Here is a 23,720-nt window from a genome sequence, read left to right on the forward strand (position 1 = left end):
TCCCATTGACTCACCTGGAGTGAACTCTAGCACAAAAAAGTTTTGACACTACGCATTCTCAATAGTGGTAAACAGATCTAGCCAATGCAGGTACCACTGACTAAAGTGCACCTAAGAATGAAGGTGCCATTTGTTGTCTGCCAGACAACAGCTGCTCGGCTCCTCTACTCTGACGTTCAGGGGCTCTGTCAGGTTGTTGGCTCCCAGAAAGTTCAGCTATTTGTCCAGCAGTATGCAAAGGTTCTGTGCCTTCTGGCACAGGATCCAGGAACCCACTACATCCTGCTGGTTACATTACCAGTTAGAGTGGTTATCTGTTCCATGAGAACTTGCACAAGCCTTGCACTGATTGCCAGCAGGAAGGCCTTTCAAAGCCAGCCAGATTGCGTAAATCACTAAAAGACTTATATAGAGCAAATGCGGCCCTGGAGATCAGAGGCCATTAATTTCCACCTCTTGCTGATGACCCCCACTGCCCTAAAAATGATGCTTCAGTCACACGGAAGTGGGAGTGGTCTGCCGGAGGCCAGGTTGGCATTCGTCTGCCTCCACAGAGGCTGTCTCTTGAGAGAACTGGATGTAATCAGAGAGATCCCCAGTGTTAAGGCCCACTAAAATCTTAGGTTCAATGCAGGACCTACATACATCATCTAACATACGGGACAGAGAAAATTTATGATCCTAGTAGACCAATAAGCCTCAGAATCACCCTCGCCCAGACCCATTATTGACCTTGAAACATCAGGATCACATCCTCAATGCCCTAGACTCACCACAGCGGCAGGGAGGCATTGAATGTTCCTGTGTCTAGGATAGCCTCGATGAAGGGAATCCTCTGCACAAGGCTTAGGTGGGACTTAAGCTCAATCAAGAAAAACCCCAACTTAATCAAGAGCGCAACAGTTATAAGAAAATGGTCAACCACTGACTGCACAAGCCTGCCTTGACCACCTAGCCATTGAATCACGGGAATATGTGTATACAAGACCTCCAAAGATGTACTGTGACCACTGATATCACTTCGCTTTTGTGAACACCTGGCATCCCTTGGTAAGACGGAAGAGGAGCACGACAAACTGGAAGAGCCCCAACTGCATCCACTCTAAACCACAGTTAAAATGTGTGGCATTGCAAGGCGGTTTTATGAAAGTACACATCCTGTAAGCTGCAGGACACCATTCAGTCTCCTGGGTTCAAAGCAGAGTGGATCTGCTCCACAATGAGGATCTGAACTTGTCCTTTCTCAGAAACATGGTTAACGGCCAGAGGTCCAGTATAGGCCTGAGACCTCAGCACTTCTGCATTTAGAAGTAGTGTGTAGGACCCTAGTTGCCCGAATCAAAGCGTTCTGTCCAAGCACTACGCTCGTACGGATAGTGTAGCCTATGAAATCAGTGGCATCCAGACGGCTAGTGCACAGTGCATATTCGGAATCATCCTGTCCATCCTGAATCATTTAGGCAAAATAAACCCTGAGATCTTCCGAGACCCACAAAGCAAGGATGTAACTGACCAGGCGGTACACCACATTCAAGGACCATAGGGGCCGGGCTGACTGGAGAAAATATCTTCTTGCCAAACAAAAAATAGGCTTCGAGCCCCTGTCTGAGAGGTTCGAAGGGAAGGCATTCAGATTCATCTTACTTTTCAATGCCTGTACCACAAGCCTTTCAGTGTAGGGCATTTTGTAAGATAAATGGGGGTTGCCATGAGGGTGTCCTTAACTGCCTCGTTTAATGGCAATAGAGGCTTTAACGAAGACACCCCTTGTTAGGTATTCAGTCAGCAAACTTGCTTTGGTTTCAACAGTAGGTAGGTGTAAATGCACAAGTCACTTAGCTTCGGTAATGATATATCTGTAAGAAACAGTAGTTGCTCAAAGGCGTGGGGGCGCCCCTTTCGTGGCCAAGAAGTCTGCTGGCGCTGGCCCGACAGGCCCAAGGACTTGGCCATAGCCCTGGAGTCCTTGAAACGCTTAAGCGCACTGTCTGCTTTGTCGCCAAAAAGGCGACGGCCATCAAAGGGCATTGTCCATGAGCGTGGACTGGACATCCCCCGAAAAATTGGCGGACCTTAGCCAGGCATGACGACGGATCGCCACCGTCGTGGAAATCGGTATGCCCAGCGAGTCCGTGGTATCAAGTCCACATCTGATTGAGTAGCGTGCTGCATCCCGCCCCTCAGCAAGTGCCTGGGCCTCCTCCGGACACTGGGGCAGCACGTCCGCAACCATATCCCACAAAGTGTGGGTGTAGGGTCCAAAAGGCAAGCGGTGTTGAGAGACCGCAACCCCAAACTCAATGAGGAGAACAGTTTCTTCCCAAACTGACCAAACCTTATGGATGCCCGATCTGGAGGAGCAGTCGGGAATGCGGTCTGGGACATAGAGGCCTGGATCACCAGGCTCTCAGGAGTGGGGTGAACGGACAGAAAGTGGGGGTCGCCCGGAGCCGGACACAGGGGATACTGTGAAGGGCTTGGACCAGGTGCCCATCAGAACGTCCGTGAGGGCTTCATTAAACAGCAGCAGAGGCTCCGAAAGAGCTTACTGGTGGCTGAAGCAACCTCAGTGAGGAGATTAGTCTTCACGGCCGCAGCAGGGAGCTCAAGAGCCCAGGCCTTGGCTGCCCTGCGCAACACCACACCATAGGTGGCACCCTCCTCCATAGCCACGGAGGGAGGGGAGATGAATCCAGTGTCAGGTGATGTGTCCAGACCAGTGGCCTCCCCCAGCACATCTGCCCAGTCCGGACTTAACTGGCACTGTTGTGCCAGAGGGTCCTCAGACCCCCCCAGTCCTCCCCTTCATCCGTGTCCTGAAAAACAGGCAAAAATGACGGAGCCAGGTCATAGGTGAATTGCTCACCCACCGATGGCGGAGACGGCGCCGCTCCGACGCTGGACTCGGACTGAAACCGGGGGCGGAATCGTCCGAAGACGGCGCCGGGAGTGACATTAATGGGGTCGGCGCCGGCGGAGGGGTCATAAGGCCGAGCGGCGTCGGGACCGAAGTCGACGACGGCGCCAGGGCCGAAGCCTCTGATGCCGCTGGGGCCACAGCCGCCGGCCCGCTAGAGCCCGATGCCGAGGCTGCGGGCCCGATGGCGCGCCGGCAGGTCTCAACGGAGGGAAGTGAGTCCTCATGGCCACAAGGATGTCAGGTATCTCCTCCGGCGTCGCATGCAGTCCAGGGACCGGAGGGTATGTGACTGGATGTGATGCCTGCGGCTCTGACGGAGCTGCTCGGGTGGTGTCACCCGGACCCTCAGCCCCGTCATGCAATCGGCGAGGGGAGTCTGAAGGGCAATGATGCCTCTTCGACTTCTTCTTCCTCAACTTACCGAAGGATTTCGAGCCCGACGAGTGGTGATGACTCGATGAGCGTTGATGGCTGCGGCTCCGTGACCGGTCCCTCGACCTCCTTCTCGACCGGGACCTCGAGCGGCACAGAGCTGACTGCCGGATCTCGAGCAGCTTGTGGGACCGCTCCCGCCTAGCTTTCGAGATCAAGGCCCGGCAGTCGGGGCACGACTTCTCGTCGTGGTCGGCCCCGAGGCAGTAGAGACACCGGCGGTGGGGGCCAGTCACCAACATCAGGCGGTGACTGGCGTCGCACGCTTGAACCCAGGCATCCCTTCCGGCACCAGGAGTCGATCTCGGCTCGAAAAGAATAGCCAAAAATGGGCCAAACAGTTAGACAAAAATTTACTTGGGTAATTGCTCTTCCCGGATCGGCGTTTGCTGGCGCGGAAAAAAGAAGAACTGACGTCAGCGTGCGAGGGCGGCATCTGAGTACTCCGATGACGTCAACCCAGCGATCACGACACCGACGATGGACGTGGAGCTGCAGACGACTCCTACCGACGCGCAAGGGTACTGCTGACGAAAACTTTCCAGCTTCAGTCTGACGCCTGGGGATATTCTAAGGCGGTCCCTGTTTCTTTAAGATCGAAGGCTTCTGACACTCTGTGTGCTGCTACTGCAAAGGAGGAGCTTTCATCCATTGGCAGATAAAATGGGGAGTCCAGTTCATTTCAAGGGATGTGTCTAGTCCACTGGCATTCTGTAGATCAAGGTAAAATGCTTCTTCACTGTAATGAGGGAGGAGCATAATGTCCACATCCCTCTCCAACATGAGTATTGCATGTAAAGTTTTGTAGGCTCTAGACTGTATCAGAATCAGAACCGAATAAGCCCACTAGCATCTGCTAAAATTGGCATTTTGGAAGAGGTTGTGGACGAAACAACATAACCCTAAGCACCTGGTTTCTGTATGGCCAACATGTTTAAAGCCACTCTTCCCAGGGGCTATCTTCAGGACTAACAAACTAAACTCCCCGAATCCACTCCTGAGTTAGATTGGCAGAGTGTGAACAAAACATATACTCTGCATGCTTAAATAGGCATAAGTACCTACTTGGTAAGATAAAGCGTATGTTTCTGGAATATATAACGAAAGGTTATCCAACAACAGAACCTCAAGGGTCCCAAATCAATATAAGTGTATGACATTGAATACTTGTGCCCGACATCAGCCAGGATAGCTTGAATCTAGTGGCATGGTGACCACAGACCCATGTCTGGGCATCCCCGTTCCACTTGGGGCGACAAATCCATGAAGAAAAACTGATGGAAGGAATGCTGAACAATGTCAAACACTCACACCTAATACAGAGATGTGGGCCTAAATCCATTGTGTTTTTTATTACACCACTTCAGATTGGACCTAGTGATGCAATCACGGGGTGCTCACTATGCCACTGGATTCAAGCTAGCCTGGCTAATGAGGGCTAATACCCCAAAACTAGTCCCAGGATGCTTATTTCCGGTCCAGGAGCACCGGATGTGGCAGTTTGCTCTGGACTGTTCCCATGGAGAGCAGGGTCAATACTGATGTGCATATGGCTGGGTCCAAACTGGAATGGCATGGTGAGCGAAAAAACTAAAGATTTAGGTGTTAGCCAATGTTCAGCATTCCGTTCATCATCTTTTTGTGTTATTATAGTCACCCAAAGTGGGAAGGGTATGCCCAGACATAGGTCCCAAGCTCCCTGTGCCACTGATTCAAGACAGCCTGGCTGATGAGGGGTGATACCCCAAAATGGGTGCCAGGATGTTTATTTCCAGTCCAGGGAGGACCTGTCCTGGTAGTTCGGGCTAGACTGTTCTCATGGGGAGCAGGGTCAATACTGATTTGCATATGACTGGGCCCAAACTGGGGTGGCATGGTGAGAAAATAAATTATGGATTTAACCCAGATCTGTGACTGGGTTGAATGTTTGATAATGTTCAACATTCCATCCATCATCTTTTTGTGTTGTTATACTCTTCTTAACTCAGTCACACAGAGTTTATCTTCTTTGTCTCTGGCTAACTTTGGGTGCATAAGGGCATATTTGTCACACGACTTTGGGGTAGTAACAAAGCAAAGGCACCAAAGGCCCACATTGTGAATGTCCATAAGTGACAATGCTTCCTGATGATGTGGTTGTCCTTGGGGAGACACTGTCCTTAGCACATTGTTCAAAAAAGTTTCACTTTTTCTGAAGACATAAGGAAACAGAAAAGTTCTGTGCTAAAGGGCACAGAGAGAAAGGAACTGATGTTAACATACATGGGTGGTGCCTGTATGTGGCTCAGCTCTGTTACTACTATGGTAGTAAAAGCTTGCTGCCAAACCACATGGCACCAGCTGTCGGCATACAGGAGTCATTGCTGGAAGAAATTTAAATATCGATTCTGGTACCTGGGACATTCTAAAGGTGAGGAATCCGTGGTTAGGAGAACCCATAATAAATAGCTTTTCTGCAAAGCTGAGGATTTATACCAATACAAACTATCAATTACTGGAGAAACACCAGTCTCATCCACCTGTTGAGGAGAACCTACTAATCCGTAGGACATGTGCGTTTGTTGGACAAGATAAACTTTGGGTGAAGTGCCTAGACTGATTCCAAGCACTCCCGCAGGATATGTTTCCAAGCACTCCCGCAGGATATGTTGGTCTAGAGGCCAGCTAGCTCACAGTGCCGCCGCAAGCCCCCCCTAACCTTACCAGGGAGCGATTGGTTTCCAGCAGCCACTGAACATGGCTTGATTTTTTTTTTGCTTCCTTGACTTACCTGAGCCTTGTGACCTCAAAGAGGACTGGTCATAAAAGCTGCCTTGGGAGCAGAAGCATGTCCACATCGTCGACTTCGACTGGGCCAGTAGTGCCTTCCACTTTGACTGTTAGTGCTTCTTCGGCCTACAGAGTTTAACGACCGCTAGTTTGACTTCCTACTCAGGAATTGCCTTTTTGTTCATTAGTGAATCGTGAACAGGACGCTGAGTCAAGTTTGGAGCAGAAGCAGCAGAGAGAGACATCATGGGAGTCTGTCATTGATATCTGCCAGTAACAGTCACGTGACGAAACTTGAGGGGGCCACCCTGCAAGGTACGTGAAGCGGCCCCCTCCGGGCTCAATCAGGTACTCCGGTCAGAGTGCTTTGCTAGGGGGCCCCCTGGAGCTTGGGGTCCCCCCGCACCGTGGTGGCTGCGGGGGCCTGTGTTAAGCCCCTGGTAACAGTCATGACGCAATTTAAATCCTGTTGTTTTACATGGTGAAACAGTCAGCATGTGGGAGTTATTTGAGGGAAAAATAGTTGTCAAGCGTAACAGGATTCAAGAGCTCAGGATCCAAGTTGACAGACATGTGAAGAAAGAAACTAACAGCGTGCAGACAAGGTTCAGATATAGCGGTCCCAATGCCATATCTGGGGTGGGACAGAGCCGCCCGACACCACCTGTTGACACGTTAGTGAATTGCTACATAAGTTTCCAGATCCAATCTGCCAATTGACGAAATTCACAAGGTGAGGTATTTGCAGTAAGTTGACTCTAACAGAACCCTAGGTAAAAGAGCTGAGCAGAGAGTTAGGGGACTGCAGGTGGTTTAACACTAGCTGCTGCGATCTCACCTTTAGGTGCCAACTGTCTAGGTGCGAGAACACAGATACTCCAGACATTCAAAGATATGCAGCAACCAACAATATTGCCACGGTGAAGAGTTAAGTTGCCAATGTCAACCCAAACTGTATGGCAGCAAATTAATAGTGGATGGAAAGTACCAGAAAACACAGGGACAACTTCAAGATTGGTATATGAAAGTATGTGTTCTGCAAGTGAAAAGACACCATCCTTTCTTCAAGTTCTGTAGCCAAGAGAACCTGTTCAGGGTAGGGCATCTTAAACTTCTCCTTGAGGGGAGAAGGTGTTCAAAATGCATACAGAACGGAGCGGAGACCATAGTCTTTCCTAGGACCAAGAAAATAGTAGAAGTAGCAACTCGGCTGATTTTTTGCTCTGGAACCAACTCTGTAATCCCTTTGCTTAACAGAGAACAATACGGACATGGTCGACTGAAGTGACCAGGGGAACAGGAGGGATGGGAGAATGCAAATCTTGGAAAAGAAGGGCATAGACTTGCTTGACAATCTGAAGGATCCAACAGTCTGTAGTGATGGACTGCCAGCATGCCAAGTGAAAGGAAACTCTCGCCCTGTACAGGGCACTTGTGTTTACAAGGGTGGATTAAAGCAGTTATTATTGGGGGGGCTAACGTAGAAGAAGATTGATGTTGGAGCTGCCAGAGCAAGCATCTTGAACAGCCATGTCCCCATGCCTGTGCTGCTTCTGAATAGGTTGTTCGGGCTGGCAGCTCAAAAGGCGAAGCCCTTTAGATTATCCCCTGAACGTGCAGTACTGGTGATGGAACTGGTATGCTGGGAAAGGCAGTACAAAGGATAAGACTGTGGTTCATCTCTGTTTGAATTGCTCCAGGGCTCAGTATGCTTTCAAGCTAAAGGGTATGTCCATTATCTTTCCTTTCACATTGTTCAAAACTCTGTGGAGTTTATTCATGTGTGGCGAGCAGTGGACACTAGAGATACCCACTGATCTCCCCATTAAATCCACTGTGTCAAGCCCAGAGTGGAAGATCTAATTCACCACGCCATGCTCATCATGCCCAAACACTGAAAAATGGTCACAAAAGTGGTAGGGAAGTTTTGAAATTATCTTTTGCACCATCTCCGTCAAGGAGTGGGAATGAGGGGCCAGCAAGGAAAGTTGCATTTGTGGAGGAAGTGCAAGTGATCTTTAAATAAATAAATAAAAAAATAGTACCTTTTTCCCATTGGGTCAATCCCCTTTAACGCCCTATTCAGAGGAGAAGAGGCAAAAGAGGGTCTGCATGAAGAAGCCTGCATAATCAGGCTCTCTACGGAGGGTTGAGCAATCAATGCTTAACTCCCTAGAAGCAAGACAAAGGTGGCTGGCAACTTGGCAGTTTACCACCAAACCTGTCTTATTCCATGTGACCAAGGTGGGATCAATCAACGCCCCACTAAAGTGAAGCAACAGCTCAACTGCCTAACAGTTAACCTGCAATATCTATATTAGGAGGTTGGCCTTTCTTCTACTCCACATGTAAAGACATATCAAGGACTTCCTTAGGCTTGCATTCGATAGCCGTGAATGAGTACGCTTTGTCAGTAAGGGTAGTCTATTATCACTCCTAGGAAAGAATCCAAGACAGTATCCAGGGCTCTGACATTCTGTGGGGTCCGCTATTTAGCAGTATCTGTCCATGGAAAAAGACGGCCCACCATTACTGCTACCATCATTGACCTGGTAAAATATGTCTTCCACTGTAATGGGGTCCAAATCAGACCCAAAAAGATCACCAAGCCTTCCAAAGTACTCACTGAGGCAAAAGTCTGTAAGGGACCTTTTACCATCAAAAGGTTAGCTAAACCCTATAGTGGATCTGAATATCGTGCCACTGACATCAAGGACAGTGCTGGTGCCAGTGCCGGATCACTGGCAAAGGCTTGGGAAGAAAAAGAGAATCAGCTGGAACAGCAATAGGAGGTACCAGAGCAAGGTTGACCAGCACCGGGGACCGAGCAGCCAGCGAAACCCAGTCACGGACCCCTTGGGGTCTGAAGTGGGTAAAGTGTTGGCATCTCACGGGTAAATTCTACAATCTGCCTGGAGGCAGCAGCAGGGAATGAGAATTCCAGAAGTGGAGCAGGGGATGATGTATAGGAGCGCTATGAGCCACAGTATTTCACGTACGCAGGAGCGCTTACCTTGGCATTTATAACGGATTCCAGTTGCACACGCAGCCCTTAGGGTGGTGGTGAGCCACATGGACACTGTTTGAGCGGATGGTAATGCATGCGCTGGAGCGCTTGCATATACATTAATTTAGGATTAAGTACTTGTGGCAGTTTTTTCCATTGCACCTTATTTCTTTGTACCTGTTTTTTTCATGCATGGAGCGCCTTGTTTATATATATATATATATATATAGTTTTAGCGCTGATTATGCCACATCCCTAACCTTGTTTCCGCACATAGGAGTGACATCCTCATTTCAGTGAAGCATTAACCGAATATTCCTACAGGACAACCTGGCAGTTGGCATGGACCACATTCCTAGGTGATTACACATTTTGCTCTGTACCTTCTTTTCCTGTGTGAACGTGTGTCTATACGTGAACTAAGGAAATATGCTCTATAACGCTATATTTTGTCCCCATAGGTTGCTGTGTCCTTGATGGGTTCCTGGTTTCTTCCTATACACTTGTTCATTGGGTTCCATCCTCTTCATGACCATGGATTGTTCATACTCAGGTATATATCCATTACCCAGGGGTTGGAAGGGGTGCACTTTATTGCCTCAACCAGTGTAGGTTCTAATCTCTGTCCTTCTTCTTTTAAGGTCTGAATACAGAAGAAACGTACTACACCATCTAGGATTCCCTCTCCCGGCCCTTACCTTCACCCGGGTCTTCGTGGTTGTTATCACTAGAGAGAGTAAAGGATGGTGGAGGTTGTTCATATGGTCTCTGTGGGAAAGCTCCACAAGTGTAAGGTATGACTCGAAGAGCTCTGACATCTAGTTACTGACTCAAGATCTGGGATGGTAACACATTCACAAAAGGGAAGCGGTCCCCAGAAGACCTCTTCCTTTTTGTCAATGTAAAAAAAAAACATGTTTGCTAGGGAGTCATTTTTCTTTTTAAATGCAGTCCCATTTCGGACCCCAGCAGGCCACCATCCCTGTGATGGCATTCAATAGTAGCGAGTCGCAATTGATAACCTACGTCATGAATATTGCTGAGATAGGTTTGACTGCGACCCATTATGTTTCGGTTTTTTATGAACTGACCTACTGTACATAGGTTGTTGCACAAAATACTATTCCATTTGAAAATAGTCAGTGCGCAATTTGCAATTAAGTATTGTGAATGGAAATTTTGTACATCACGCCCAAAAGGAGCAAGTAAACCCAATTTCCTTAAAAGTGCAGGGATCTAGGAAATAATTAAGAGGAAAAACAATTATACCTTTATTAGATCCATAACTTATTCCATTGATATATCATAACAATCCAAGTATCAGAATTGTACGACTTTCTAGCAAAAGCTTTGTATGCCACAGAGCTGTGCCCCTCTTAGCAGGAGCGTCATTTATGGGGCACAAAAGGTCATGTGGTGTATTTTGTACCCTTCAGGGAGACATCTACATTGGTCTATGCAACCCCCTGTGGGTGCAGACTAGTAGCTACCTCTGTGCGCCCCTTGACAAGTAGCAGGACAGGACTGATGGGGGAAGTGATTCTCATTCTTGTTTTAGTGACTGATGTACTACAATCTGTCAACTGATTAATTTAAAGAAATGGGAAAAATTTGCAGTGCTATGTCGATAGAAAGCCTATGGTATGTTACAGTTACAATAAAAAAAACTTGCAATGACAAAACTGTCAACAGACATTGAGCCTCTGTTCTGTCATCCTTAATGGGTGTCCTGTTGAGTGTTCCAATGAAAGGATAAACTGGTATATGCATGCAAAGAGATATTACTTTCTTACCTGAAATATTAATTAAAGTTGTATCCATCTTGCTAGATGTTTTGTTTGTAGATGGAGTCTCGAAGAATGATGTACCTCCTGAACGTCTCATTCTAGATAGACTTACTTTCACAAACTCAAGATTAATACTGAGGGAATCTTTTCGACCAGTGACTGAAGTGGGCTCCTCATCCACGTGGCCTAAAAAGCAATTATATAGAAAATAATACAAACTAAGGTAAGTCTCTAGGAATTTGTGTCACTTTTGGTAATTAAATCGAAAAAGAAAATGTATACCTTTCACATTTTTTCCATATATGTAACAACTCATTTAACAGTGGAACGCGCAAAATAAAAAACACAAATATGAACAAAGTAATTTCTAACTAGGCTTTAAGCTACACATCTAGGAAATAAAAAGCCACTCTCCTCCTAGTGCTATATAACTCTACCTCATTGTTACAGTCAAGATTGCAAACCATCCAAAGCCTTCAATGCACAGTCCTGCTCAGATACAAAGCGAGACAACAAAGGATGTCTTCTCATTAACTTTGGTCTTACAGCTGGTACTTGGACCAAAGGAAATTAATCATGGTCCAACACCACAATGGATGGAATGACTCTTTTCTGAGCTCTTAAAAAAGGATTGGACTGAAATGTTCCTCCGTTTCCTTACCAGGAATGGGACTTCAAATACTTGAGCTATAGCTAGCCCATCTAACTAAATTGCAAAGACGAAATGACTCATCAAAACTGATCGACTGAGCTCAACAAATAAAACAGGGTGCTACTAAATGTGTGAAATGTGGGCTAGAGAAGGTGACTGACATCCATATGTTCATAGAGTGCCCCAGAATCAAGCAACTTTGGGAAAAAGTGGGTAAGACCGCCACAAGCATTTTGGGGATAAACATTAAGGTAAGCCTCTGTCTAATTATCTTTGTGGGAGTACAGGGGCAGGCAAGGTGATGACAAGCGCAAGTTGCTTTTCTATATGGTTTTCGGGGCTCGAAGGGAAATATGCAGGAAGTGGGAAGGTGATGTCCCTCCCATGTGTACAGACTGGCTTCAATGCACTCTCTTTCCAGAATGGATGTAGTAGAGAAATCTCTAAGAGGACAATGTTTTGGTTACTTTTGATGAAGTGGTTGGGCCCGAACAACGAGTAAACCTGGTAGTACTGCAATGAGCTCTTATCTTTCCAATGATTACATATACTGTGGTTTTGCTTATGAATCGCAGCTCTTGGACCAGGGTAACCCAAAAGAAAGAACAAATACCTCCATGGCATATCAACTACAAAAACGGTGTGACCTTGAAAAACAGGAGGTCTGTTTGGAGCCTGAGGTGAATGAGGACAAAAATTAAACAAAAACTACGTGCTGTCTAAAGTGCCATACAACGTTTCAGTACCACGCCCTAGGAAAAAAGAACAGATGGTGCTTTTAATGATGGAAACTATTTTCCCCCCTAAATATTTCATCTAAATGTATCACTGCAAATCAGAGTTGTTCTATTAAGTAATCCATTTCCGTGGGTGACACCAATGCAGTAAAAGCCCTTGATCCTCCAAGGAAGGAAGTAGCTCAAATGTCTCAAAACATGCCTACAGCACAGCTAATCTTTAGAGAGGTTCAGATGACAAATCAGACAGCTTTTCACAGACAGCTGAGTGCTATCTACTGTGGCTTGGCAGAGAGCTCTTAAGTCAATTAGGAAAGGAGAAGGTAGAGCACCTACTGTGTTTTGTAAAGTCTGTTGTGTCTCAAATGGCAAGGCTCTACTTTGTGGAAAAAGAGACTTTGGGTCAGGTGCATCAAGGCAAAAACCAGTCGCAAACGGGCAGATTCTCAGAATCTGCCCCTTTGCGACCGGTATAGAAGCATTTGGGATGCATCATCCCAAATGCAAAAGTCGCAATTTAAGAAATCGCAATATTGCGATTACTTAAATTGCGTTTGCATTTAAGGAATCGCAATTTGTGATTCCTTAAATGCAATGCAATAAAGTAAAAAGAATTGCGATTTTGCAATTAAGAATCGCAATTTACAGTAAAATGAAAGGTGATGGTAAATTGCGATTAAAAAAAAAAAGCATCTAAGAGCATTTTTCAAGGTCCCATGTTACACACACACATGCCCTTGGGAATGCATGTGTGCGTAACATGGGTGCACATATCAATTTCATGGGTGCAACAGGGTGTCTTTTTGACACCCTTGCACCCTTGAAATTGCATGCGCAATTTACGAGTACCTGTTGGGTACTCACAAATTACGCATGCAATTTCCGATTTATTGCTATGGGCCTCTTGGCCCATAGGAATGGATGGGAAGCCATTCCTTAATTGCAAGTCGCAAATAAGGAATGTTTGGGAATCGCTATTTTTAAGCTATTCCTGCATGCATAGGCTTTTGCGATTCCTTCATTGCGATTCCTTAATAATCACAATTAAGGAATCGCAAAAGCCTACATTGACGCATGTGCCCCTTAAGGAAGGCAAAAACTTCACCTTTGGACTAGGACCGTGACTTAGATCCCTTCAGCCTCTGAAAAGCCATAAAGTGATTAACTCCCTCTCCCCAATAGCCTTTCCTCACCGAACCCCACAACATGTCCTAGGCTCAGAATAAAAAGTTAACTACCTGCGGCAACAATCTTTTTGGTGGATACTGTATATTACTGCAGATTCCTCACCTGCGGAATTATCTCAGGTGTCAGACTGGATCTGGAAACTTCAAAGCGCCTATGCTGGACGTGGCGTCATATGATGTCATCTAACACCAACCCAGGCACAGCAACATAATTTTCCATGCATTTTTTCCAAACCTTAAAGGCGAACTGATGTCGAGAGAGTATTGCAGTACCAAAATATACTTTCCGGGAATCTTAGTAACTTTCTCTATAACAATCCTTCAAATTGGGAGACGGGCAGGTTTGTGAGGAATCCGCAGGTAGATAGAATATTCACTATAATTATTGCTACCACAGTTAATTAACTTTTTCTTCTAATGGATATTTTCGATTTGCAAATCTTTCACCCATAGAATAGATTGCCGAGCAGTGTCCTCCTCAAGAGAAAGGTTGATGAATAGTTGCATAGGAAAATCCAAGATGGCAGACACATCATAACGACGCTCCCCCGACCTCCACCTCCATCCACTGACATTCAGCGTCCTTGGCCAGGTATCTTTTGCTAGAGGTGGGCTCCCAGCATGTGGACTGATTGTGTTGCAGGGGGAGGCCAGATCGCCCGGTCATCGTGGCTGATACTACTGCGCTTGTGAGCGGTGGGCCCGTTCAAAATCACAAAGACGGTGCCAGCCTGACAGTGACGGAGATGGACCACTCCCTGACTGAGCAACCTGATAAGCCTCTCAAAGAGGGTGCATACGGTCTGTGTTGCTGTGAGGGAGCCGGACTGGGTACCCAGAGGGTGTCGGCAGGTAACAGTTGGGCCTTCGGGCCAGCCGTAGGGCTATGAAAATATGGGAGCCACTTGTGGCCTTCAGGCTGAGATGAGGGCCTTGATATCACTTTAATATCCTGATCCCCGCCTGGGCCCTGCAAATTGGATGATACAAAAGTTGGGATCGGCCCAACTGTAGATGCAGAGAGCCCCATGAACCTGGACACTCAGTAGAGACAGAGACTCCTCCCCAGCTTGATCATAGGCCGGGAGTTGGAAAAAGTCATGCCCTAGGATCTGGACCCTTCAGGGACTCAGCCCTCCACAACATGGTATATTGCCCAGGACTACATGATGCTCCCAGTGAAGGGTAGTTGAAGACCCCTCCATTGATAGGCTGTCAAGAAGATTGTGAATTGGGGCCTCTCAGTAAGGCTTTACTGTGATTGATCGGATTCCCCAGCCGCTCGTACTGCCTCTACTGTAGCTTGAAGGTAAACAGGCCAGTTGAAAGCCCAATCGAAAATAGACAAATTTAGTAAAAGGACCTCTGGCTACCAGACAGCAGGAGGCCAGATTTCCGAATCCCCTGCTGCCACAGATGTGGCTCAGATCCTGCAGGTCATCCAAACCTCTGAAGAAGCCCTTGAGACAAAGATTTGTGAGGTGGGAAGAAATGTTGGCCTCCTCCGCCAAAACCTCTGCATCATGGCAGGGAAGATCACTGAGGTAAAAGGCAGGGTGTCCACCCTTGATGATGCAACTGACCTCAAAGCAAAAGTGACAGAACTGCTATCAACTGTTCGTATCCATGAAGCTGCAGCAGAAGAAGCTGAAAATCGTTCTCCAAAGCAGTAATCTGCATTGTGTGGGATTCCAGAGGGGGTTGAAACTCCACACCTAGAGACATTAATCAAAGAATGGGTTAAATCATTAGTTCTGGAGGAGGATCTGTCATCGTGGTTTCTGGAGTACTCACGCCAGCCTCTGGCGTAGCGATCTCCTTCTGGAGCACCATTGTGCCCTGTCGTCGCCAAAATTCCTCGTAATCGGGATTTAATCCTGTGGTAGGCATGTACCCATGGTAAGCTCCACTTCCAGTCAATCCACGTTATGATCTTCCCGTATTACACAAAGTCCATCCAGAAACAGCGCAAATCCTTTGATGCCGTAAAAAAGAAGTTTACGGCGATGTCCTTCCAGTATAGGCTGCTCCTCCCAGCATGGCTTCAGGTAATCCATAGATCTTGCTCTCACTGTTTTGGTACTCCGAAGAGGTGTGGGAATAGGGGGTAGAGAAACAGGCTCTCAGGCGGTAGGCCTCTCCCCAGCTTGACTGCCGTAGAAGGCCCTGAGCCATCGCCTCCCGCCACTGCCCACTCCACTCAAACTGAGTCCATGGATATTGATCTTACCTGCCCTCAGACAGGAGAGCAGATGCTTCCTGTCCCTTCTGTGATGGATGGGGTCTCTGTGACAGAGACAGTTGATACCTCTGCAGAGGGAGAGAGGGGGGATTCCCTGGGGCTATGTGATATCTGGCAGTGTTGGCATCTGCGGGAAAGAGTGTATACCCACACTTCAGCATCTACAAAAACCATATCCGGCATTGATTACATGTTCCTTTCTGCCATAGATGTGGCAAGCGCATCGCCCGCTAATATTCTCCCCCACTGGATTTCTGATCACTCTCTCCTAGTGCTTCGAGTAGGGTCCCCAGCATATCTTAGAAGACCATGTTGTGTCTTAACGCCTGATTTCACACAGATAATAAGTTGCTCAGTCACCTGTCGGAAGAGCTACACTCCTACTTTGAGCTTAACGGGGAACACTATGGCCAGCGGCAAGGCTACAATTCAAGGGGTGGCCAAAATGTCCCTTAAACATGCAGAGAACAGGGCAGGTTTCATCGTATGGCTGAGCTGGAGTCTTGTATACTTCGATTGGAGACTGCAGTGGCAGCGAATGCAAATTAATCCCTCAGCAGACAGTTAGAAATTGATAGGGCTTCCCTTAATCAGCTTGTGTTTCATGAGGTTCGCCAGTGCTAATCAGCGAGTATATGAGCAAGGTGACAGAAGAGGTAAACTCCTCTTCTGGCGGGCCACCAGAGGCTCTACTTCCAGGCGGACCCTTTCCATTGATGACTCACAGGGGAACCCTATATATACCCCAGAGGCGATTGTGGGTGTCTTTGCATATTACTATGAAGGTCCCTACATCCATAGGCCGAGATCCGCCCGCGAACTCGCCCAGCCTCTCTTGGGTGAAGCACCCCCTCCCCCTCCCCCATCTCACCCAGGTCCAATGTGCAGACCTTGACTCTTCCATTACTGAAGATGAAGTAATTTCTGCAATGCAAGATCTGAACCCAGTGAAGCTACTTGACCTAGATGGTTTCCCCCTTGAATCTTACCGTAAACTTCAAAATGCTGTTGCTCCACTCTTACTCTGATTATATAAGGAAGCAACTAAGTCCAGTCTTAACACCTGAACTACTCTTCCCCTTAACACTCTGGGCTGGGTTGTACTCATAAAAATGCAAATTCTTCCCCACTTCCTCTATACACTGGAGCTTCCCGCTCCACATTCCAAACACCTGGTCTGTTGAGGTTGCAGCAAGGCTTTGGTCCTTTCTCTGGAGGGGTTGACCCCCATACATAGCTCTCGCTAAATGTCACCATTAGGTTTACAATAGTAGCCAGGGAGCAGTGGACATCTAGCTGTGTTATTAGGCACCCCAACTCATAATTATTAAGAACTGATTGGCAGGAGGTTGGAGTGACCCAGTCGACCAACTAGAGGTAGCTCGCCTCTGGTTGGATGGTGTTTTGCACTACCTCTACGGCTGGCTGATTCCTCACTGTATCCCGGATATCACCAGAACTGTCTTTCTGGTGTGGTAGGAGGCCAACAGAATTACAGGGTGGGATGAGAAATTAAGCCAACAGACTGTCCTCTGGAGGGGCTGTTGGCTGGACACACAACATGGCTGGAGGGGTTCCAACAGTGGGATCCAACTGGGGTCAAAGTCCTGTGGGACGTATAGTGGGGCTCCCATATGCTCTCCTTTCAAGACCAACAGACACACTTTAGTCTTTAACACACTCAGTTCTACAAACACTTGCAAGTAAGGCAAGTGCGTGGGCAGTATAAGGCACACTTTACTGACTTGACTGAGTTTACTCCAGTGGAAGTGAAATTGTTGATGGGAAGCCTGGGGATCTTCCAAATCTACCACTCTTTAGTTGTACTGCTCCTGAGGCACTGGAGCAGCACCAGCAGGGATGGAAGATGTGGGTGGGGGACCTGGAGGACACATAATGGTGGGAGGCGTGTATGGCCCCCCGGATACTCGCTCTTTCAGCATGGTTGAGGATGATACAACTAAATTATTTGCATCTAACCAACATGGTGCCAAAAAGGCTCCGGCATGCAGACATTCTCCTCAAGCCCATCTTTACCCGATGCTCTTTCCCAGGGGCCAATTTCTTACATTTGGTGTGGTAGTACACCGCGATTGTGCATTACTTGAGTCAGATTGGCCAATCCCTGACTAAGCTCCTTGATTGACCCATTGAACTAATCCAAAAGTGGCCCTTCTGGGTCTTATGAATGAGTTTAATTTAATTTAATTTAATAACGATTTCTAAAGCGCCTGGTGACCCAAGGGCATCCCCGCGCTATAAGATTTGTGATCCTGTTGAGGGGGAGGAGAGGGAGGGGAGACAGTCAAGGGGACTTCATTTAGGAAACAGATGAGTCTTTAATTTCTTGCGGAATGCTAGGTAGTTAGGTTCAAGTCTGAGGGAGCGGGGAAGAGCGTTCCATCCCGTAGCTGCTTGAACGGAGAATTGTCGTCCTCCTGTGCGGGTTCTTTCGAATCTAGGAATGCTAGCTAGGTTCTCATTCTGGGATCGTAGGGATCTGGTTGCTGTGTAGGGGGTGATCATTTTGCTGAGGATCGCCGGGCCAGATCCGTTGATCAGCTTATGTGTCGTACACATCGCTTTGAATTGCACCCTTTGGCGCACAGGGAGCCAGTGCAGAGCTTTGAGGGCCGGCTTGGTGGACATTCTGGAGGGGATGTTAGTGAGCAGGCGTGCCGCCGCATTTTGTGTCCGCTGGAGTTTCGTTAGGGTGGCCTCAGGGGCTCCCAGATAAACCAGATTGCTGTAGTCCAGGCGGGACAGTACTAGTCCCTGAATGAGTAGTTTCCTAGAAGTAGGTGGCAGTAAGGGCAGGATCTTGCGGGTCGTGCGCATGAGCCCGAAGCAGGTGCCCGAGGTTTTGGTTGCTTGTGTTTTCATAGTAAGCTCTGGTTCGAGCCACACACCGAGTGTCTTAATTTCACGTTTCGGGGGGGGGGATTTCCCCGAACACATCGGGCCAGAGTGCTGGAGGGATGGTCGTCCATTGTTTTCCTAGGAGCATCACCTCCGTCTTTGTCCCATTTAGTTTTAATGATGAGTTATTCATCCAGTTGTGAATTCCTGTAAGGCAGTTGGTCAAGTTTTCTGGATGGTCGATCAACTGGGACAGGGAGACGACCAACTGAGTATCGTCAGCATAGCTTACCATTTTTATGTTAAATGGTGTTACCACGTCCTCAAGAGGGGCCATGTAGACATTAAAAAGCGTCGGACTCAGGGAGGAGCCCTGAGGGACGCCGCTTGTGAGTGGGAGAGTGAATGAGTGATGATTGTCGTCCCACACTTGGAAAGTGCGCCCTGTAAGGAAGGATTCAATCCAGTTGATTGCTGTCCCGGTAAGTCCTGCATCCGCCAGTCTATGCATGCTATGAGTTGGGGATGCAAGACAGAAATAGAACACAAATAGAAATCACAACAGCCCCAGGGGGTGGAGATTTGGCATGGATTGGTGTGCCAAACAGGAGGAACCAACTCATGTTGCTAGAGGATGTTCTCAAAAGTTGCATACATTTTGGGGCAAACAGTGGGAGTATTATGGTTTGGCAACTACGCCGGGGCCATGATCCTCTGTGATTTAATTGGGAATTGGGGTGAGTGGAGGTGTGTAGTACTGAATGGGATGCAGTTCTCCTTTCTAGCTTGTTATTGTATTTAATCTCAAAAATCAATCAAATCTGTTTATTAAAAAAGAAAAATCATGCATGATGGATTTGTCAAAGTAGCAGACTCTACATGCCTCGGAATACAGGCAATAATGCTTTGCAAAGATGTGCAGCAATGACCACGTGGCTCCCTTGTGTAGATCTATGACTGGAACTCCTGTTGCAAGAGCAGAAGTGGTGGAGTGGGTCCGGTTCATATTTGGAGGGTCCTTCTTTACCAAATCATAGCAGGTTTTGATGTAAAGAATGATTAACCTAGAAAGGGTGCATTTCTGCACCGCTTTACCTTTTTTACCACCACAGTACCCCATAAGCAGCAGATCATCCAGTCTCATGACCTTTATGTGGTCCGGGTAGTAGTTGACCACCCGCATAGGATCCAACCTATACAAATGCTTCTCTTCCTTTGTGGGATGGGGCAAAGGGTAAACATTTAAAAGGGTAATAGACTGGCCCAGGTAGAAGGGAGTGATGAAGTTTAGCAGTAAATTAGCCCTGGTTGTCATCACAAACTTGTCTAGGGGAAAAGATAGTGAAGGACAAAAACTCAAAAGTTTGCAGTCACTTTCCTTTCGGACTTAACTAAGAGTTACTAAAAAGACCCTTTGCAGTATCAACATTCATAAAGTACAATTATTAAGGGGGGTCAAACTGAGTCCCCAAAAGAACCGTTAAAACTAGGTAACGGTCACTCTGTGGCATACAGATTTGACAGCCTTAAAAAATTTTTTTTTTTAAAATCACACAACAACTGCAGACTTAAAAAGAGATGGCTGGTTCGCCAAAAAGAGGAACTCAGACAAACACTGCTAAAATCCTATGAGAGTGCCAATTGTACAACCCCTCTGGGCTAGGGATAGTTCAAATTGAAGAACTTGAGACAAATTGGCCTACAACAAGTCAATCCCATTGTTTGTGCACCATGCAAGGATGTTGCACTGACTTTGTGGAGGGAAGGGGTGCTGAAAGCATGACGTCCGCCACCTGCAGGTGCAATCTCCAGGTATGCAGGTTGAGATACTGGAGAAAAAGAGGCAGCAACAGCCTCTCAGACTGGGAAAGGAGGACTAGTCTGAATGACAGCATGAGCGGCGGGACACAGGGAGAAGTGTCACAGGTCTGCATACTATTCTGGGAAATATTTCTCAGAACCAGAGGAAGCAAGGCTATGGGGAAATGTGTAATGCAGCTTAAATGGCCCCCTCCCCCAAAGCTCCACTTGACGAATACAAGAGGACACAAAACTGCTGGCACTGAGAATTCACTGATGAGGCAAAGAAGTCCATGTGAAGGGTGCACCAATGGATGCAGATGTGCTCCATCTCAGACTGTTGTGCCTGACATTCACAGACCCTGCTTGGAGAATTTTTGTGTAGACAGTAATATGCCTTGTGATCTGCAGGGGTAGAGGGGCTTGTAGTCACACCTTCGTCAAAGCACTCCTCTCGGAAAATGACCTGATGGCACCCCTGGAGGCCGCATCAAGATTTCTGCCTAAACAAAAATACAGCTTGTCAGTGGACAACCGTATGTATTAACTATCAGGTGAACACACATTAGGTGTGCACCCCATTGTTTCCTGTTCACGGGATTCTTTAGGAGTGGTACGCACAGGGCTGGCCCTCAAGTGGTCCTGAAGTAGAGCTTTAGGGGTAGCTCGAAACATGTCGATCCAGTACCAGGGACACCATACTCATTACAGTTAGATCTTTCCCTAGTATTAACCCCTGATTTTAAAACATACTGACTAGGAGCATGAACAAAATATTAGCTCACTAGCTCGGTATTGTTAACCTATTTTGCCCACTGCACATCACTGCACCATACATATTTTCCCAAAACGAAGAACTCCTACCTAGTTCGCAAGTAGCAGCACACCTCAATCCGCAGCAGATTGAGAGGACACCAATGATGACGAATGACACTAAGGGGTAACCCTGGTGGGTGAGGGGACTCTAGAAAATAATTTTTCTTATTGGAAAGAGGGTTTTTCACACATGTTCAGTGGAATCCCTGTTCTTCCTATGGTTAGGTTTCTAATTCAGTTATTCTGGATGTTGTGAAACTGCATTCAGTAAGGAGGGTGAACCTAACCTTTTGTTTTGTATTCTTGAAAACACATGAAACAAACATCTCAGGCTTCTTCTCTGCTCGTCATAACAGTGCAAGTTACAGATATATCAAAATTATACAGTACAATACAACGTTATTGCTTACTTCCGGAGTACATGCATTTATAAAGGTTTGAACACCAAATCTACAATAGCTCTTAGATAGTCTGTTAGGGGTGCCCAGTAATCTCTAGGCTTTGACTTTGTCAGGAGTTCTTCTTCGTATGTTTTCAGGGTGTCTCTACAATATACCATGTCCATTATCCATTGTTTGCTGCTGGGGATGGTTTACCGCACCAGTTCATTGATATCCTCCCCATTGCCAATAATAGTGCTGTAGCACAGAGTTTCCGCTTGCCAGAGTGCAGATGTTTCACAAGACCCAAACAAACATACTCTTATTGAACATTCTAGTTTGGTCTCTAGTACACGGCCAAGTATTATAGTTATCTCCTCCCAGTAATCTCGGATCTTAGCGCATCGCAATGCTAAGTGCATAAAGTCTGCGTTTTCCTCCCCACATCTTCAACAGCGGGCATCCATCCGCAGCCCATATTTGTGTCATTTAAGAGGAGTGCAGTAGATTTGGTATATTTATAGTAAATTTCCATTAGGGGTGAGCATTTCTGTTAATGCACAGCAACTTTGCAATTCCTCCTCACTGAGGGGCGACTCAAGTTGAGTATTCCATCTCCCCCGTGCCTTACCAGCAACATTAGCTATATTTTCTTGTAGTAGCCTGTATAGTTTTGCCACCGTGTGGGTATTGTTTGAATTAGTAATGATCATTTGTAACAATGTCAACGTCGGTGGTTCATTGGGAAAGGTGGAATATGGAGTTTTTATTGTTCCCCTTAGCCTGTGATATGCACATTTGAATAGTAGTGTTTGGTTACTTACGTAGCTTAGGTTATTATGGTCAATGAATCTGCCTTCTTTATAGAGGTTACCCATCGTATTGATTCCGGTTTGCTGCAGCATATCCATGCTACCTCTATCTTGTGTCACAGATCAGGAAGGATGCTGCTGCAATGGCATTGCCGGCACGTATAGGGCAGCTTATGTGCTAATCTCCCCATGCGTTGCCATGCTAAGTTTGTGGTTTGGATGGTGTTTATTTTATTTTTGGCTATATGTGTGTGCTGGTGGGGCAATATGCACTGAAGGGGGATGGGGTGTGGGTCCCCATCTTCTACTGCCACATGTGAATGAATGAATGAATGAAATAATATTTATAGTGCGCAACTATGCCCAGTGGGCGTCAAGGCGCCTAAACCAAATAAAAAGCTGATTGCAGACAGAAACAGAGCCTACTGGTATGCCTTAATAAAGAGCCAAGTTTTCAGTGACTTCCTAAAGAGGTCGAGGGAAGGAAGTATTTTGATTTCAAGGGGGAGTGAATTCCACATCAGAGGTGCCAATATGGAGAAAGCTTTGGTCCCCCATCTGGCCTTCTTGGCTCTGGGAATTACCAGTTGGTGTTGCTCGCTAGATCGTAGACATCTGCTCGGAACATATCTGGTGAGTAATGAACCAAGGGCATCAGCCGAGCCTGCAGATAAAGCCTTATATGTAAGGCAAAGGAGTTTAAAAGTGATCCTCGAAGGAATGGGGAGCCAATGGAGGTTCTTCCTCGCTAGGGTCATAGATGCCACCCAGGGCAAGGCGAGAGCAAACCGCGCTGCAGCGTTCTGTATGACCTGCAAACGCTGAAGCAGGCCCTTGTTGGCCCCGGCATATACTGAGTTACAGTAATCAAGCCTTGAGCCAACAAGGGCGATCACCACCTGTTTCCGCGCCTGTGGGGACAGATAGTGAACGATCCTTTTCAGGGTCTTGATGACACCCCAACAGGTCGCCACCGTTCTATTAACCTGTAGCTCCATGGAGAGCTGGGTGTCAAAGATGACGCCTAGGTTCCTGGCAGATTTGGTAGGTATAGGGCAGCTACCTAAAGACGGAGGCCACCAATCACCTGACCATATGTCCTGGTCCTTGCCAAAGACCAGGACCTCTGTCTTGTCCCCGTTCAACTTTAGGGAGTTGGCGACCATCCACTCTGCAACAAGTTGCATGCAGGCCCTAAAGTTAGAAGCAGTTTCACTGACAGAGTGGGTCAGGGATACCATAATCTGCGTGTCATCAGCATACGACACTACCTCCATCCCCTGAGATCTTACAAGTCTTGCAAGGGGGGCCACGTAGATG

The 23,720-nt window shown here is 47.1% G+C and overlaps 1 protein-coding gene across 15 annotated transcripts in view; it reads right to left on the reverse strand.

Annotated features, from left to right (window-relative positions):
• BLTP1 (bridge-like lipid transfer protein family member 1) overlaps nt 1-23,720 on the reverse strand; it is a 1,831,302-nt gene that overhangs the window by 203,704 nt on the left and 1,603,878 nt on the right. For all 15 annotated transcript variants that reach the window (XM_086962202.1, XM_086962209.1, XM_086962198.1 and 12 more), the window contains one exon: nt 10,922-11,101. In XM_086962202.1, the coding sequence (XP_086818328.1) occupies nt 10,922-11,101 (180 nt within the window). The remainder of the gene's footprint in view (nt 1-10,921; nt 11,102-23,720) is intronic.

The sequence above is a fragment of the Lissotriton vulgaris genome, chromosome 3_1 (genome assembly GCF_964263255.1).
Source record: "Lissotriton vulgaris chromosome 3_1, aLisVul1.2, whole genome shotgun sequence".
Lineage (NCBI taxonomy): Eukaryota > Metazoa > Chordata > Amphibia > Caudata > Salamandridae > Lissotriton > Lissotriton vulgaris.